The 19,035-nt window shown below is 45.4% G+C and overlaps 1 protein-coding gene across 1 annotated transcript; it reads right to left on the reverse strand.

The window, feature by feature from the left end:
* Positions 1–1,697: 1,697 nt before the first annotated feature.
* On the reverse strand, positions 1,698–16,739 carry CHRNA6 (cholinergic receptor nicotinic alpha 6 subunit). Its single transcript, XM_043454358.1, has 6 exons — positions 16,280–16,739; positions 13,964–14,103; positions 7,478–7,522; positions 6,349–6,458; positions 5,270–6,248; positions 1,698–2,923 (listed from the first exon to the last, which is right to left on the reverse strand). The coding sequence occupies exons 1-6, from the start codon at positions 16,356–16,358 to the stop codon at positions 2,792–2,794; spliced, it is 1,485 nt and encodes a 494-aa protein (XP_043310293.1). The 5' UTR covers positions 16,359–16,739; the 3' UTR covers positions 1,698–2,791.
* Between the last annotated feature and the right edge of the window lie 2,296 nt (positions 16,740–19,035).

Consider the following 19,035-nt stretch of genomic DNA (forward strand, 5'->3'; position numbering starts at 1 on the left):
ATGTGATCACAGGCAAGCCACTCTGCCTCTTGAGATAGAAAGAGTCACGCTAGATAATCTATGAGCTCCATGCCATCTAAGGCATTGATTCTTTCGGTCAGATACACATGCTGTGGCCCCTCTTGTTCAAGTGCTTATTTCATATTTTTAAATGTATGTTGCTTGTTTGTTTGCTTGTGACAAGATGCCCCCAGCGCCCCTCAAGGATCACAGAGCACCCCCACCTTCCTGTTTTGCAGTTCTTAAAAGTCTTATTTTTATATCTGACAAGGGGTTAATATATAGTATATATTAAAAAGCCTTATAGCCCAACAACAACAAAACGACAAATAATCCAATCTTAAAAGGGACAAAGGACATAAATACACATTTCTCCAGACAAGACAGACAAATGGATAGTGAGTATATGAGAAGATACTTATTGTCACAAATCATCAGGGAAAAGCAAATCAAAACCACAATACACTACCTTATACCCATTAGGATGGCTATTATAAAAAAATAATAATAACACATGTTGATAAAGGCGTAGAGAAAATAGAGCCCCTGTGCAGTGGTGGTGAGAATGTAAAACGGGGCAGCTGGTATGGAAAGGAGCATGGTGGCTCCTCAAAAAAAAATTCATAATTTATTGCTTCATGGGTGCAGAGTTTAGTTTTGCAAGACAAAGCATTTTGGGGATGGATGGTGGGAAAAGGTTGCACATCAGTGGGAATGTTAATTAATTAATTAATGTTAGTTAATGTTAGTTAATTCCACAGAACCGTACACTTAAGAATGGTTTAGAAGGTGCCCTTTGTTATGTGTATTCACCACAATTAAAACTTTTAAACAATGACATGAAATAGTGATTTGGCTTAATAGTTTAAAAAAAGGTATCAGGAAACAAGTAACTCTCTGTGAAGATAGAAAAAACAGAGGCAATCTAATCACATGACATGATGAGAGTTAAAAGACTTTAAAACAGAATAACCTGTGCCTGGGGTCCCAGAGCGGGCCTTAAGCCCCGGGATGAGGTAGACATGGAAGAATTAGCACATGGTAGTGAGTCAGGCCGGACTGGGACCCTTTGTTCTGTGCACGCCCCCGCACTCAGCAGCACCAAAGAGGTAGGCAGACCACTTAAGCCACCCCTCTGGTCGGACCCGTGGACCCCCGTGGCTGCCCTGCATGCCTCCAGAGAAGCAAGCAAGGGCACATGATACTTGTTTTCGCTCCCTCCTAGGCCACAGAAACCTCAATAAAGCCTTGCCTGAATTTCTTGTCTGGCCTCTTATCAATTTCCATTGATTAAGAGAAGGTCAAGAACCTTGGTGGATATCAGAAATAGAAGCTGTAGTGTATCAACACAACAGAATCACAAAATTTTGCAACCACAAAAATTATACTTCAAGACTGCACACCATCACGGAGAAAGGCTGCTGACATGATGTTGAGAAAATAGCAAAATATAAAACTGAAAGGTAAGGTGTCTAATTATGTGTGCCTTTTAGACAGGGACTCCAATGGAAAAGGCAAAATGAAATTAGTTCCTGTGTCAGGGTAGGTTTTTTTTTTCTACTTTAAAATGCATCTTTAAAATTGTTATGATAAGTGTATACAAAAAATAAGATGATAAGTGAGAGTAGAATAAAATAGAATATCCAAGGTTCTCCCTCTCAGAAAAAGGAAATACTCCGAAAGATACAAGATCACCATTCCTTCAAGAAGAAACACTTTTATTTTCAGTCTCAGCTACACAGAAACAAGTGGAAACAGCTAAGGAGACGAGATACCGTTTGGACCCAAGGCAAAGGCTGCTCCAGGTCTGCCGGCCAGAGCTCACCCTGCTGTCTGCGCTGTGGTGACATTCCCCACGTGACACCTGGCCCTGGAGATCTCTGTGTTCACGGCTTTTCCTAAAAAGCTCTAAGTGTGTGGACAGAGCCTATTTCGGAGTCCACGGCATGCCTCCCACAGTGCTGGTCACCGCTGAAGTCTCTTGCCAGATGAATCTAATTACATACAGGGGAACGGTGTGGGGGAGGGAAGGACTGGGAATTTGGGATTAGCAAATGGAGTATATACGGAATGGGTAAACAAGATCCTACTGTACATCACAGGGAACTATATTCATATCCTACGATAAGCCATAATGGAGAAGAATCTGCAAAAGAACAGATACGTGTGTGTGTGCGTGTATATACAACTGAGTCACTTTGCTGTGTAGCAGAAACTCACACGACATTAAAAATCAACTATACGTCAATAAGATTTTTTTCAGAGGGTAGACAGACTACCTGATGTTCCTTTTTACCAGTTACTGCGTTAAATAATGCCGCAGTGTGGGCTCCACGTCACAGAGACAAGCATGGGAAAGCAAGCATACACAAGGTCACGGGTGCTGCAGGTGTCGGCAAGTCCAAGGTCCAAAGTCGCACGTCTGGCAGATGTCGTTATACCGAGAAGTATATAAACCGGGGAAGCAGAACACCTCTTAGCGTGACTCGACTTTGGTTCCGTGTCTCACTGGACTGTGGGTCGCTCACGTCCCCAGAAGCCAAATGTGTACAGACAAGAGAAGCCTGCGGGGGCTGCCAGCTCTGAGCTCCAGTATCAGGTCCCAGACCCTGGGGTCTTAAAGCACCCCTCTGCACCCCCAAAGGAGGGCCATCCAGGCTTGTCATTGGCAGTAAGGCCCTCTTTTTCTATCTAGATGTGGACCTGGTGGGAAGTTTTCTATCCATTTCCTGGTGATGGGGGAATAAACACAGTGTCTGTTCGTTTCTGAAGATGAAGGGAAAATCCATCCTTACGAATGCCCTGTGTTCCCCAGGAGCGGCTGGAGAAACAGCCCTGCAGTTCCAAACACACAGACGATGATGAACACCCACAGGAACACCCTGTCCACCACCATGGCCACGTATTTCCAGTCGTCCTCTACCTGAAAGACAAAATGTCAAGCCCCTGTAAAAACTGAAGACCAAAAAAAAAAAAAAAAAAAAAACTGAAGACCATGGGAGATAAGCTCTGTTTCATAAATAAGCTGCCTCCTTTGCACAGAAGATTCGCTGACAACTTTTAAAGCAAGTATCCCTACCATTCTGGTTAACCCGTGTCTCCGCCATAGTGTACACAGACAGCAACCGTCTGTCTGAAGACAGAGAGTGCATGTGCGCGATCATTCCTGGGGCAGAGGGCTGCAGTCGGCAGGCTCCCGCGGGGCACACAGGGCTTCTCCTGACTGCAAGTGTGTGTGTGTGTGTGTGTGTGTGTGTGTGTGTGTAAGTCGCTCAGGCATGTTCAACTCTTTGCAACCCCGCGGACTGTAGCCCGCCAGCCTCCTCTGTCTGTGGGATTTTCCAGGCAAGAAAACTGGAGTGGGTTGTCATTCCCTTCTCCAGCCTGACTGCAAGTAGCAGCCTTGAAAGAGCTGCTCAGATTGTTCCATTCTTGCACTAACTGAGAAAAAAAGCACAACCTGAAAGTTGAGAAATTTTTTTTAATTCATTTTTAATGGGGGGAAAGTTGCTTTACAATAGTGCGTTGGTTTCTGTCATACAGCAAAACTCGAATCAGTCATAATTACATAAATGTAAGTCTCTCCTTCTTGAGCCTCCCTCCCCTCCCCTCGAGAGTTATGTTCTATTCGGTGGGTTTTCTGAGGACTTCAAGCCTTGGGGGCAGCCTCTGAGATCGCTCTGAGGGACTGCCCTGAAGAGGTAAGGGAGGAGCCAGGATAACAAGCAGATTTTGCAACACAGACCAGGTAGTCAGAACATCAGAAGATGATGTTGCAGAGCATTCTGTTGCATTTTACTGCCACAGTCATCCTTTGATGTTTCAACTGCCTAGTTTTTGTTGCAAAACCTCCTAAATATCCTGGCTCCTCCCTATCCAGTCTCCTGGGATAAACCCTAATGGAAAAGAACATTTAAAAAGACTGTATATATATGTATGTATAACCGAGTCACTTTGCTCTACAGCAGAAACTAGCTCAATATTGTAAATCAACTATCCTTCAATTGTTTTTTAAGTTTTTTAAAAAGATTACCATTAATTAAGGAAAACCAGGCACCTCAAGTTAATGAATTTACTGCTTTTCTATAGGTGGGAAGAGGCAAGAGTCTAGGCTTACGGAAATCATTCCCTGGATGTGCACCTTAATTGTCTAGGGCCAGTATCCCGCTTTCTCCTTCCTGAGGGCCCTCAGGGTGCCCAGTTGGGGGTGACAGCAGTGACTGATGGCTTGATGGCTGCAGCATCCATTGTTAACTGATAGAGCGGGGACATTTTGCACCCACTCTTGGCATGAGCACCATGGAACCTCCTGACCCTGTGGCGAGTCCAGGAACTGGGTTTGAGGCAGCAGAGGGTAGGGGAAAAAGCCCTGCAGGATGATGGTCCCCCATCAGGAGCCAACAGCCCCCTAGACCCTGGCATCACACTAGTGTGGACAATTCCTTACATCTCTCCTGCCCTTCCTGTTCCCAACCTCCAAGAGCCCTACTGGGTGGTGCTGAAGTCAGAGCAACCGTCCCCTAGGTCTGACAGAGGTGTCCTCACAGAAGGGAGTCCCAGACTCACCTGCTCCTGATACAAACCCCCCCTCCACCTGTGTGACACACACCTGGTGTCCTCCCCGGCACCAATAGGCAGACTTCAGGTCTGCGATGCCCTTTCGTTAGGAGATAAGGATGCTGGCAGCTGCCATCAGGTCAGACCCAGACCCCTGGCATGAATTTTCAGAGGCGCCTAGCTAGTCATCCTGGTGGAATGGGAAGTTGGCGTACATTTCTTGAGCTCTCTCTTTGGAGGATGGGGAGGCCTGTCCTGCTATAGTTAGACCCTGGGCAGCAGGAGCCGACTGAGTTGATGCTAAAAATATCCTAGAAGCTCATTCAATCGGCACCTGGATCCCTGTCTGGTCTAGTGAGTGTGATGGAGCTAAAGCATTCCGTCCTGTCCCTTGGCTGGCTCTTCCCTCTCCCAGCCTTCCTTAAGCAGGGGCTCTCCGTCTAACTAACCAAGACTGCCCTGAGTGTTTATTTTAACCAGATTTCACTTGAGTTGACATTTCTGGAGGCAAAGATTTGCTCTGAGGCTACCCCTTACTCCATCCCTTCACCAGGGCAGTTCACCCAAAACTGCAGCATCGCGGAGCTGGATCTCAGGGCACCCACTCTCTGACTGTCTTGCAAACAGAACTCACACTGGAGTTCTGACTAGGGTTCATGCAGGCCCCCTAGGACTTCCGTGAGTGGACAGGCTAGAGGACTCATGCATTTACCTCCTTTGTTTCATTTTGGTTCTTCATGTTTTCTGCTATGAAATGAACACTATCGATTACGTCTTCGACTTCAGGCGAGAGCTCCGAGTTTTCAGCCATCCACTGTAAAGGCTGATGACTTAATCTTCTCTTGCTGGTGGCGGGTTCACCGGATCTATGACAGTGGCAGCATTCTTTAAGAAGTCTGGGCTCTTTGTGATGATCAAACTTGACTTTGGCAGGCCTACTGGAGACTCCTTTGGGGTTTCTATCAGATCCTGTCTCCTTCTTCTTGTCCAGAGGCCTCTTCATCATCAGGATCTGGGGTAACAGCCGGAGGAAGACCGCCTTCACCCACGTGGGCATGTTGTGGGTGGTCGGGGTGCGATAGTGGATGTTCAATACAAACACCGTCACCACAATGGACAGGGTGACGAAGATCATGGTGAAGAGCAGGTATTCGCCCACCAGGGGGATCACGAGAGATGTGGACGGGATGGTTTCTGTGATCACCAGCAAAAACACAGTCAGAGAAAGCAGTACTGAAATGCAAAGTGTCACTTTTTCACCACAGTCAGAAGGAAGGTAGAAGACCAAGACAGTGAGAAATGAAATAAAGAGACAGGGGATGATCAGATTAATGGTGTAAAACATCGGGAGTCTCCTAATGTAGAAAGAATAGGTGATGTCTGTGTATATCTCTTCACAACAGTTGTACTTTATGTCATGCTTGTAGCCAGAAGCATCGACAATTTCCCACTCACTGTTCTCCCAAAATTCATTCATGTCTACTTTAGAGCCAATGATTAGAAGGTCAATTTCAGCTTTGTCATAAGTCCAGGAACCAAATTTCAGGGAACAATTTTGATGGTCAAAAGGGAAAAAAGTGATGTCCATTGGACAGGAACTCTTAAAAATCGCGGGTGGAGTCCAGGTTATCATGCCATCGTATTTAAGAAGAGCTTTTGTCTTGCCTTCAACTTGGAAGTCGCCAACCGCACTGCAAAGTAAATCAGACACCGTTAGTGACTCCCCCGTGCTTCGGGTCCACCTGCACCAAAGGCAGCTCTAAAAAAAGACTGGCTGTCGGGTACGCATACTTGTTGTAGAGAACGATGTCGGGCTTCCAGATCATCTCGGCAGGAACACGGAGAGTCTCAATGCCATCATATTCCATGGGGTCCCAACGCAGCTTATAATCATTCCAGATCTGAAGGAAATAGGAGTCAGTTTTAAAAATTCTTCACTTTCTTCTAATGTTAATTCTATAGTGGTTCAACAGTTTTTTGAAAAGATTTTTGTTTGAAGAGTACATGGTTTAATCCGTCATACCATCTTATTCTTCCTTTTGCTCTTAATCTTTTATGCGGATTTTGTAATAAACCTATCATCATACTATCTTTTAATAACAGAAATGAATTGCTACTAGAAGTCCTTGGAATGTGGACATGTACAGTGCAGGGGACCCTGGTTCAATTCCTGGGTCGGAAAGATCCCCTGGAGAAGGGAAATGCTACCCACTCCAGTATTCTGGCCTGGAGACTCCCATGGACTGTATAGTCCATGGGGTTGCAAAGAGTCAGACATAACTGAGTGGCTTTCACTTAACTTTGGTTTCTACCAAAACCTGGGAGGTTAAACTCAAGGTGAACAAGATGGCTGAGCTGATTGGGGCAAAAATAGGTTATCCACTAGAAATTAGATATGTATCTATTGATTATTAATTAGCTGGTCAAGTTTATAGACTCAGTTTCCACATTCCATAGACTATGTTCAATCTCTAGTAGCAATCCATCTCTAATAATAAAAAGATAGTAGGATGATAGGTTTATTACAAAATCTGCATAAAAGATTAAGAGCAAAAGGAAGAATAAGATGGCAAGACTGATTAAACCAAATAGTGGGAATCTAAGCCACAGCAGAATCAAAGAATGGGTAAGCATCTGGCTCTGGAGCTCAAGATATAAGCAAAAATAGGAGACCTGAGAGCAGAAACCTTCAAAGGACAGAGTCAGTGAGAACTCTGTCAGTAGGTTCTGCACCTGAAGCTTGCAGCCAGGCAGCTGTTACCAGATTGAACTTTGGGCTTTGAAGATAGATAATATTTTATACTCTGTCATAAACTGGAGATGGAAAGTGGGAGTGCTAGTGGATTTTATCCACTGGACATTATTAAACTGACATGTCAGTGACAGTTCCCAGAGAAGAGTAAGGGACACAGGCACATACGTGACGTAGCCACAGGTTGGTTTCCATGATCTGGTTCACTTCATCCTGGGAAGAGGAAGCAATGTTATTTTAGCCTCAAATGTACCAGCTAATAGAAGTGAATCTTAGAGCGAAAATTACAACTACAAAGAGCTGAGCTGAGTTCGAGCTAATGGAGGAAAACAAAGAAGACTGAAAAGGCAACTTATAAAAATCGACCAAAAATACAATATTTCCACACTGGTGCCCACCCTGTCGACTTCTAAAGGAAATGTGGCTTTACTACTGTCTTTCAAATCTGACTGAAGCTTCACTTTTTCTGTAAAGGCTTTCTGACCTCTGCAGCCCACAAGGCCTTCTGATCTCATGAAAGGAAAGAAGGGAGAGAATGGAGAGTGGGAGGAGGGAGGGGACACCCAGCAGACGGTGGAGGGCATCGTTGTTTTTGCCATCTTCTTCCCCAGCTGCGCCCCAGCACCCTCTAGGCTCTGAGTCCTGAGCCCAGCCACCCCTCGAGGTGTCAGCTCAGCTCATCATGGAGCCTTCCAGCTGGATCCTGCCACTCCCCGCAACACACCTCTCACTCCCGTCCAAACCACTGCCGATTGCCTCACTCATTCATTAACAAATATTTATTGAGTACCTACTATGTGCTCTATGAATGCTGGGGTTACAGAAATCACCAGGATTGGAAAATACCCTTACCTATTGGCTTAAAGCTCAACATTCAGAAAACTAAGATCATGGCATCCGGTCCCATCACTTCATGGCAAATAGATGGGGAAACAGTGGAAACAGTGTCAGACTTTATTTTTTTGGGCTCCAAAATTACTGCAGATGGTGACTGCAGCCATGAAATTAAAAGACACTTACCCTTGGAAGGAAAGTTATGACCAACCTAGATAGCTTATTAAAAAGCAGAGACATTACTTTGCCAACAAAGGTTCATCTAGTCAAGGCTATGGTTTTTCCAGGGGTCATGTATGGATGTGAGAGTTGGACTGTGAAGAAAGCTGAGCGCCAAAGAATTGATGCTTTTGAACTGTGGTGTTGGAGAAGACTCTTGAGAGTCCCTTGGACTGCAAGGAGATCCAACCAGTCCATCCTAAAGGAGATCAGTCCTGGGTGTTCATTGGAAGGACTGATGCTGAAGCTGAAACTCCAATATTTTGGCCACCTCACACGAGGAGTTGACTCATTGGAAAAGACCCTAATGCTGGGAGGGATTGGGGGCAGGAGGAGAAGGGGACGGCAGAGGATGAGATGGCTAGATGGCATCACTGACTTGATGGACATGAGTTTGGGTAACTCTGGGGGTTGGTGATGGACAGGGAGGCCTGGCGTGCTGTGATTCATGGGGTCGCAAAAAATCAGACACGACTGAGTGACTGAACTGAACTGACTGATGTGTGTCTAATGGAGAAGGGAATGGCAGCCCATTTCAGTATCTTGCCTGGGAAATTCCATGGACAGGGGAACCTAGTAGGCTATAGTCCATGCAAAGAGTTGGACATGACTGAGCAACTAACACACACACACGTATGTATCTAAGCTATTAGCTGGGAAGACAGAAAATCAAAAATAGATATATGATACAATGATAGATATATGATACAATGTAAGATGCTTCCCTGGTGGCTCAGATGGTAAAGAAGCTGCCTGCAATGCAAGAGACCCATCGATCCCTGGGTTGGAAAGGTCCCCTGGAGAAGGGAATGGCAACCCACTCAGTATTCTTGTCTGGAGAATCCCCATGGACAGAGGAGCCTGATGGGTTACAGTCCATGGGGTCACAAACAGTTGGACACAACTGAGCAACTAACACACACACACATAATGTAAGATAGTGATAAGTCCTACAGGAAAAAATAAAGAGGGATTGAGTGGTGTGTGTATGTGTGTGTGCGCGCATGTGCACATTTCTTTAAGACAGGGTGAAGCAGGAAGGCTTCTCTGAGGAGATGGTTTAAGTAAGTACCTAAATGACCTGCAGAGGGTCACGGATCTCTCTGGGAGAAACGCATTCCAGGCTGACATCCCAAATATAATGTGTTCCTAAGTAGCTACCACCTCCCAGTGGAGTAGATACTGAAGACACATCCAGAAACTCCCAGTGCAACACTAGGAGGCTGTTGATGGCCACTAGTGCCTCCAGTGGGTTCCCAACACATACCAACTTTTCTCCCCCAGACACATGAGCACCTTCCAGAGAGAAACGCTCACAGCTGAGGGAGCGGTATCCAAGGTTGGACACCAGCCCACTGTGGTTCTCTGAGCTGCTCTGCCCTTCTCCATGCCCCCCAGAAAACACTACCTCATCAGCTTCCTCCTTCAAAGAGGTTTGTGTCAAGTCACGGTAAGCCCCAGGGTTTTCAAACGAGTTTCCTTAACGGCTTTCTGTTGGTCAGAGCAGGCAAAGAAATGGACTATACTTGTCCATGACTTTACAATCACCCAAGTCTAAGGAAAATGCCTTCTGCTCATAGGAGGGTCACCTTGTGACCTGCAGATTGCAGCAGGGGCCTTGTCAATAAATCCATTGGCTGTCAGTCAGGAGTGGACTAGCTCTGCAGTCCAGAAAGGTCTCAGAGGTAAGTTATAAACATCTTCCAAAGACTGCTTCCCCTCTGTCCGCTAATATACTGTTCAGAGAACCAGAACACACTGTGAACTAGAATGTTGTGTTCAGAGAATTAAAATCAGCTGGCAATATCACCCAGTATCCCTCTCCCCATCTGTACTTGCACGGCCTGGTGGAGCTCCAGGTGGTGTGGGCCTGTTTCATGGAGGGTAGACATCCCCAGAGGTGTCAGTCAAATTGATGGATCAGGACCTGGTCTGGAAAGTCTCATTCTCCATCCAGTGTCAGACCACACCAACGGCCATGGGAATTGCTATCAGACAGTGCAGGTGAAGGAGGCCCGAGACCCCCACAATGCCACCCCACATTCTTGGAACCATCACCCTGTGCCTCTCTCTTGGGAAAATAAATGAGTTGACACCTTGATTGAATTAAAGGATTGGAATTACAATTTTAAGTGGACTCGATTCTGGAGCAGCAGCAACAGATTCAGAGGCTGAGATCAGAAAGGCCAGGTGGGCTACATTTTGAAAGCCTCTGGTTTGTCATTTCAGGTGTGCCAGGCCACCAAAAACAGGGCAGGGGCTCTGTCCTGGCTCCATGAGGGGGGCAGTAGACACACTCCTGCTCTGAAGGTCCTTTAGTCAGTAAACTTTGCCGCCAAGGTCATTCTATGCAGCAGCAAACACCCTTCTGTGCAGAGCCCTCTGGTGCTCTAAGGCCAAGTGTGGGGCTGAAACAGCAGTGGATGGCCTAGAATCTTCTAGAAGGGAGTCGGTAATTGCATGCCTGGGCTTTACTACATCACGGTCACCCCCAGGCCTCACCATGACTCAGTGGCAACCAAGAATACGGCCCCAGGGACTTGTGGGGCTCCGCATGAGAACAGGTAGCCTCCAAAACACTAATTAGGACTGAGGTAGTAACGTCGGACAATGTAGACTCAGAGGAAAAAAATTTCTAAAGATGAAGAGGGATGTTAAGTAATGACAGAAGATCTAATCCTACAGGAAGACCTAATGATCCTAACTGTGCACCAAAAACAGAATTATATGAAACAGAAGCTGATAGAGCTGGGAGAAGAAACAGATAAATCCCCAGTTAGTTAGAGATTCCCAGCAACCAATAGAATTACTTGACAGAAGTCAGCAAAAATAGGAAAAATCTGAACAACAGGATCTAGTCGATGCATACAGACACGCCACTCAAAAGCAGCAGAACACACCCTTTTCCAAGCATGAATGGAATATTAACCAAGATAGATCATATCCTTATCATGAGCCATCAAACAAGCCTCAAAATTTTTAAAAAGTTGGAATCACAGTGTGCTTCTTACCATAATGGAATCAAACTAGAAATCAATAACAAGAAGACAGCAGGGAAGTCTCTAAATCCATGGAAATTAAATTTCTAAATAATCCATGAGTCAAAGAGAAGGTCTCAAAGGGAAGCTTTTAAAATACATAGAACTGAGTGGGAACAAAACCATAATACATCAAAATATAAGGGACACAGACAAAAACAGTTCTGAGAATAAAATTTGCAGCTAAATGCTTACATTAGAAATGAGAAAGTGGGCAGTTGGCGTTAGCAGAATTAATTTATTAGATATAGAATGAATAGACAACAGGTTCTACTGTATAGCAAAATATCCTATGATAAACCATAGTGAAAAAGAATTTTTTTAAAAAAATGTGTATATATTATATATATCTAGCTGAATCACTTCGCTGTACAACAGATATTGATACAACATTGTAACATTTATTAAAGGAATGAGTGGGGGCTTCCCTGGTGGCTCAGGGGTAAAGAATCCACTCGCCAGTGCCGGAGACACGGGTTCGATCCCTGATCAGGGAAGATCCCACAAGCTGTGGAGCGACTAAGCCCATGAGCTGCAACTACCTAGTGTGTGCTCCAGAGCCCGTGAGCCACAGCTGCTGAAGCCGACTCACCCTAGAGCCCTGCTCTACAACAGAGAAACCACCCCCCTGAGAAGCCCTCGCACCAATAAAGAGAGCAGCCCCTGCTAGCCGCAACTAGAGAAAAGCTCAAGCAGCAATGAAAGCCTAAATAAACACGTTTATTTAGCACAGTCAAAAATGAATAAGTGCATAAAATTATTTTTTAAAAAGGAACCAATGGACTCAATGCTAATTTAAAAAAATTAAAAGAATGAGTGGTCCTGTCTAGGTGGGAGAAATCATCTGGCTCACTTTTTTAAAATCAGTGTTTACCAGCGTACACACACTTCCAGCCTGGGCCAGAAGCCAGAGGAGGGGCCAGGGTCAGCCCGGTCCCCTGGGAAGTGTGCGGTGAGGAAGCCTGGTGGGTGGGCCCAAGACTTCACATCCTAATCCGAGGGCTTCCCCCAAGGCGCGACTGGAGCCACCATGCTTCTCCCAAGCAAAGCTGAGCGGAAGGAGGGCTCCTCCCTGTCTGGGGCGGCCCCCCACCCCCGCCCATGTGCCATCTGTCTGTACACCACCGTCTCACAGATGATCCATACGCCCCTCAGTCCGGGAGCCTGCCTATTCCTAGAATTTGGTCCACGTCCAGAGCCTCGGGCCAGCCTGCCCCTGCCACGCCTTGGAGTCCAGAACCTGCCCAGTACTGGGGCACCAGGCCCCACACCTCCTCTGCCAGGACCTAGGTGCCAAGATTGTTCAAAACAAAGAACTCTCGTCCTCCCTGCCCTTGAACAGGTACCAATTAATTTAAATGAAGACCTCCAAACACCCATCTGCTTCTCAGGACTCAATGGAACCCTGTATAACAGAAAGTGAACTTTTTCTTTATTCTGTAAAACAGGAGACTTAGAGCAATTCATCTGTAGAGTAAAACAGGCATGAGCTTTGGGGTTAAACAGGCTTGACTGAACTGCAGGGCTGCCATCTGTAATCACGTGTCGTTGGGAATGTGGCTGACTTGAGCTGCTCTTTCCCCAGCTATAAGATGCAAAGGACAGCCACGAAGTGTAGACGCTGGTACATAATAGGTGCATGACGAAGTCAACTCCTTTTGTATTCCCCCTTCAACTGCGCTCCTTCGCCTCTTGGCTTCATAAACTGGTTCTGAGAGCATTTCCAGAAATATACTACCTTAACAGAAATAAATATATTACTTTGCTAACAAAGGTCTGTCTAGTCAAAGCTATGGTTTTTCCAGTAGTCTTGTATGGATGTGAGATTTGGACCATAAAGAAAGCTGAGTGCCGAAGAATTGATGCTTTTGAACTGTGGTGTTGTGGAAGACTCTTGAGAGACCCTTGGGCTGCAAGGAGATCCAACCAGTCCATCCTAAAAGAAATCAGTCCTGAATATTCATTGGAAGGACTGATGCTAAAGCTGAAACTCCAATACTCTGGCCACCTGTTGCAAAGAACTGACTCATTGGAAAAGACCCTGATGCTGGGAAAGACTGAAGGTGGGAGGAGAAGGGATCAACAGAGGATGAGATAGTTGGATGGTATCACCGACTCAATGGACATGAGTTTGAGTAAACTCCGGGAGTTGGTGATGGCCAGGGAGGCCTGGCGTGCTGCAGTCCATGAGGTCCTAAAGAGTCGGACATGACTAAGCAACTGAACTGAACAGAAATAATGACAGCATCCTCGGGGGAATGGATCCCTTGCCAGCTTTGAAGGGCTGATACTTCATAGATTCTTGTTTGTTCCTTTTTTTTTCTTTAAGTTTTTGCTTTTTTTTTTTTTTTGGCTGAGCCACATGGCTTGTGGGATCTTAGTTTCCCGACCTGAGATCAAACCTGGGCCCTTGGAGTCCAGCATGGAGTAGTGCCCACTGGGCTGCCAGAGAATTCCTTTAAATCCCTTTATTTACCCCCATGCAGTGAGTGGGAGTTTCTCAGACCCTCAGAGCTGGAGCCCCTTGAGACCACGTGGTACCTGGTGACCCCCTCGCACTTACCACATCAGCCAGCTGCGTGATGGCCACTTCAAAATACACAGTGATCGGGTCGGAAACGTTCTCCACGGGCCTGATGAACTGGTTATAATGAGCGAACAGCTTGTGAAAGAGCCTCTCCTCCGACGCGCAGCCTGCACAGCCTTTGGGCCAAACAGAGGGCGGCGTTAGAGAAGCAGAGAGCGTGCCCGCGTGGAGGTTCCAGGGCCTTCCCTCCCCCGGAGGCGGCACGGGCATCAGCGTCCCCCAGGACCACGTCCCCTGGCTCTCTGGGCCGGGCTCCTCGCCTGTCATGGAGATGACAAGAGAAGGGCCTGCATCTCAGGGCTGGTGAGAGGGTAAAGAAAGTGATGCTGGGAAGAGCGCTTCTAAGTGGGTGGTCAGCTCTGTCACTGAACAGAACTCACCGTCTCGCTGATCTAGTCATTAAAGTCCTGAGCTTCCCAGGTGGTCCAGGTAAGACTCTTCCTGCCAATGCAGGGGACGTGGGTTCGATCCCTGGTCCCGGAAGATCCCGCATGCCGCGAGGTATCTAAGCCTGTGCACCACAACGACTGAAGCCTGGGTGCCCTGGAGCCTGAGCTCCACGCCCAGAGAAGCCCACACAGTTAGAGAAAGCCCGCGCATAGCAGTGAGGACCCAGAGCCGCCAAAAATTAATTCATGAATTAAATTAAAAAAAAGAAAAAGTCCTGCTCTTTCTTGTCAAAGGACTGATCTGACTGGTCTTTGTTTCTACCACCAGAAGGGTGTATAGCTGGGGAAACTTCATCAAACAAACTCAAAGAGTTATCAAGTTTATAAAGGTCTCAAGCCCTCCTCCTTTTTAAAATCAACTTTCAACTTCAATTATCTGGGAGATGTGTGAGAGTGCGAAGTTTCTAAGGAAAATTTTGCTGAAAACATTTTTTAAAGAACCCCCAAAGTTCTTAAGCAATAGCTCTTTCGGTCATCAAATTTCAGACAATAACGTAATCACATTTCCTTGTATTTTCCCAAGAATGCATTAAATGTGGGTTACTTGCCTTCATTTGGCATAATTCATCTCATTAATGCCCTTTCCATATTCTTCCTCATAAAAGTCAAATTTGATACCTGAAATATTAGGCTATATATTTCCCAAAGGGATTTATGCCCTGAAAGAAAAAAAATTTAAGGGGTTGCCAACTTACTAGGCAAAAACAAATGAAATGGTAGCTGTCATACTGCTAAATAAAAACTGTTCTTTGCCAAATGCATTTGGAAACACGGAAACACTGAGATTTCAGCAGGAAGGAACAGTTTTTTTTCTTGAACTTTTTATTTTGTCTTGGGGTATAACCGATTAAAAATGTTGTGATAGTTTCAGGTGAAGAGTGAAGGGACTCAGCCATCCATATCCCTGTATCCATTCTCCCCTAAACACCTCTCCCATCCAGGCTGCCACATAAAATTGAGCAGAGCTCCTTGTGCTATACACTAGGTCCTTGTTGGTTATCGATTTTAAATATAGCTGTATGTACTTGTCCATCTCAAACTCCCTAACTATCCCTTCCTCCAGGCAACCATAAGCTTGTTCTGTAAGTCTGTTGAGATAGGAAAGAACAATTTTAGACATAAACCATCCTTGTCTGCCAACTTTATTAATAATGATAGAGATATTTCTCCATAAAACAGGTAATACAAAAATCCTCCCATTCCCTATTTTCCTCCTTTAAGATTTTGCTTTTCTTTTGAGACATTTCAGATGAACCCTCCATGAGTCTTGACAAGCAAATCCCTGCAAGCCCACCGCACGTGGAGGTGTGGCTTTGCAGACATGGACAGAGAGGCAGCTGTCTATTTCTAAGACCTAACTTTGAAAATGAATGACCTTCCTCTTGAGACAGACCTCAGGACAGGAATATAACGTATTTCCCCAAACAAAGACAATTACATACAAAATGGAAGGCTTCATAGTATCAGCTAATAAACCACAGTTCTGAAAAAACATATAAATACAGATAAAGAAATTGAATATATCCATAGCAAAGATAGACAGGAAAATGTACCATTATTACTGTTGCATATTTTCATTGGGAAAATAAAATAAACCATGGTTTACAATGTTTTCTTGTCCTCCCCATCCCATCCCCCCCAATCTCATTTTACATGTTAAGTCAACCAATTAAAAATGAATAGGTTAATTAACAGCTATATGAGGAGTCACTCCTGTACAAACACTCTCCATATTTATCCATGGAGTATCCCATCTCTGCTCAGCGGCACACAAATAGAAGTGTATATGCACGCAGCTAAAAACGGAAGACCAAAAAAAAAAAAAAGCAGAAATAAAACCTACCTTTAAAGCATAGTGCAAATACACACCACCAGGCACACAGCGCAAAGCGAAGGGCTCCCTGACCCCCGCGGGGCAGCATGATTAAAATACTCTGATTTCTTGTCCCGGTCAAAGGATTATGGAAAACAAAGAGCTATCAGCCAGCCACTCACACCGGACTTTAAATCACCAGAGTCCACTGCAGTCCAAGTGTCTTCCGTGAAATGAAAACCTTCACAAATGTAACACGGTCGCTCCCAATATCAGAGGCTGAAGCCAACCGGAAGGGCAAGCCCAAAGGACTCAATCTGATATCAGATGAGGCATCTCATCTTCTGACACCCCAGATCGCTTCCCGCGCAGGAGTGCAGAGGAGGAGAAGCAGGGGGGCGGCTGGGCAGACAGCCCCGAGGAGGGACGGCAAACTCTGTCGTGGTCAGTGCATCTTTGCCGAGCATCTTTTCCCAGCCACGGTCCTGAGGGCAGCGAACACAGCTTTCCTGAGCTGCAGCTCTAGGTAAAGTGCCTGCCAGGTCCCAGAGCGTGTATTCTGATTCACTGAATTCTCTAGCTCATCGGGGCTTAATCTTGTTACCAGGAAACATTCTAAAATTGGAGTCCCTGTTAGGTGTGGCTCTGGGAGAACAGAATTAATTTGGTTTTGTCTGACTTCTAGTGCCTGGTCCTTCTGTGCTCAGAGATCGTCCTACAGGGACTAGAGATCAGCCTCCTGAGAATGAGAAAAATGAATACTAAACACACGATGCCAACTGGACTGTTCTATGTTTATTTAGACATCCTTGTCACCAGTTCATTTTCTTATCATTCGCTTCTTTCCTCTGTAAGTTGTGTCAGTAACATTTTGATGAATTATGCTTTCTGGCCAGGTTTTGGTGTTGGTTAAGGGTGAGTTAACAGCAAAATGAGAAGACAACCTACAGAATGGGGGAATTTATTGGCAGATCAAATAAGGGGTTTGTATCCAAAATATGTAAGGAACTCATAAAACTCAAGAACAAATGAATAAATCCCAGTTGAGAAATGGTCAAAGGACCTGAATAGACAATTTTCCAAAGAAGACACAGATGCGATGGGTATATGAAAAGGGGCTCAACCTCACTTAATCATCAAGAAATGTGAATCTAACCACAAAGAGGTATCTCCACCTACCTACCAAGATGGTGTTGTAAGAAGACAAGAGATACCCAGTGTTAGTGGAGAAAAGAGAATCCCCGTACAGTGTTTGGAATGTAAATTTGTGCAGCCACTCTGGAAAACAGTAGAAAGATTCCTCAAAAAATTAAAACTAAGACTACCATACGATCTAGCAATCTCACCTCTGGGAATATATCCAAAGGAAATGAAAGCAATTTCTCTGAGCAATATCTGAACTCCCATGATCGTTGCAGCATTATTACTCACAAGATATGGAAACAGCCTGGTGTCCCACGATGGATGAATGAACGAAGAAGTTGTGATATGCATTTATGTGTGTGTATAACAGAATAGTATTCAGCCATGCAAAGGAAGGAAATTCTGCCGTTTGCGACAACAAGGATGAACCTGGAGACATTAAGCTCAGTGCAATAAGCCAGAGGCAGACAAATACTGTATGATTTCATGTGCATGTGGGATCTAAAAAATTCCAGACTCATAGAAGCAGAGAGTAGGATGGCATGTTGGTAGGAAGTGGGATGGGGTGATGACGCACTGTTGGTCGAAGGGCAGAACCTTTCAGTCATAGATGGATAAGTGCTGGTGATCTAATGTATAGCACGGTGACTACAGTGACCATATCTTTGAAATTTGTGAAGAAAATAGATCTCAAGTGTTCTTACCACCCCCTCAACACAAATGTGTCATGATGATGTGAGTGATGCGTTAGCCTAACCGTGGTGCTCATTTCACAATATAATATATGTCAAATTGTCACTTTGTACACTGTAAGTATACACACTTTCTATTGGTCAATTACACCTCACTAAAGCTGAGGGAAAAGAGAAGGAGTGACACACAAAAGATGATGCCCCAAGGTCCTCCCATCCAAGCATTCCATGACATCGTCACGGAAACTACACTTGGCAACTGTGCAGGCTTTAGACTAACAGTTTCCCTCACGATTACACTGGCTTTGTATCTCCTTCGAGAACGATCACTTATTTAGCACCAGACTTAGACCAGGGGCTGGGCTGGTTGCCTTGGATATGTCACCTTAAGATGTTAGTCAGTCTCCTTGAAGCACAGGGGCTTTTGCCCTTTGCCAAAATGTCATGAGGAGTTTGCAGAAAAAGTATCTGGACAACACTTTACTGTGATGGATGAAAAGCCATCGCATACCCTGAAATGGGGCTGTGCCTCTCTAGTTTTTAGGGTAAAACCCAAACCAGGTTGGCTGTCTTCAAGGCACCAACATTTTCTAGCGTTTCTATTGCTCAGGCTTTGATGGGTTTGTTCTTCATACTTTCTAACAGACACACACTGCAGTCTAGCAGGAAAACTGCTATCTCACGTCTTTTGTTTTGTCCAACCATCCTTCTATGTAGCCATCCCCTGTCAGCTTAAAGAGCCCCTCTAGAGGAAGGATTCTGATGAGACTCATCCATCATCGGCCTTTCTTTCTCCCAGGAGCGTGCAGATGTCTGTCCCCGGCGCTAAGGTGCAGAGTGGGGGATAGGGGGACTTTGTGGCTGGGAGGGGGTCACAGAGGGACCTCACCAGAGGTGAAGGAGGCAGAGGAAAGAACATGGACTTTAGAGTCAGACAGATTTGGATTCTGG

This window comes from Cervus canadensis, chromosome 31, assembly GCF_019320065.1.
Source record: "Cervus canadensis isolate Bull #8, Minnesota chromosome 31, ASM1932006v1, whole genome shotgun sequence".
Lineage (NCBI taxonomy): Eukaryota > Metazoa > Chordata > Mammalia > Artiodactyla > Cervidae > Cervus > Cervus canadensis.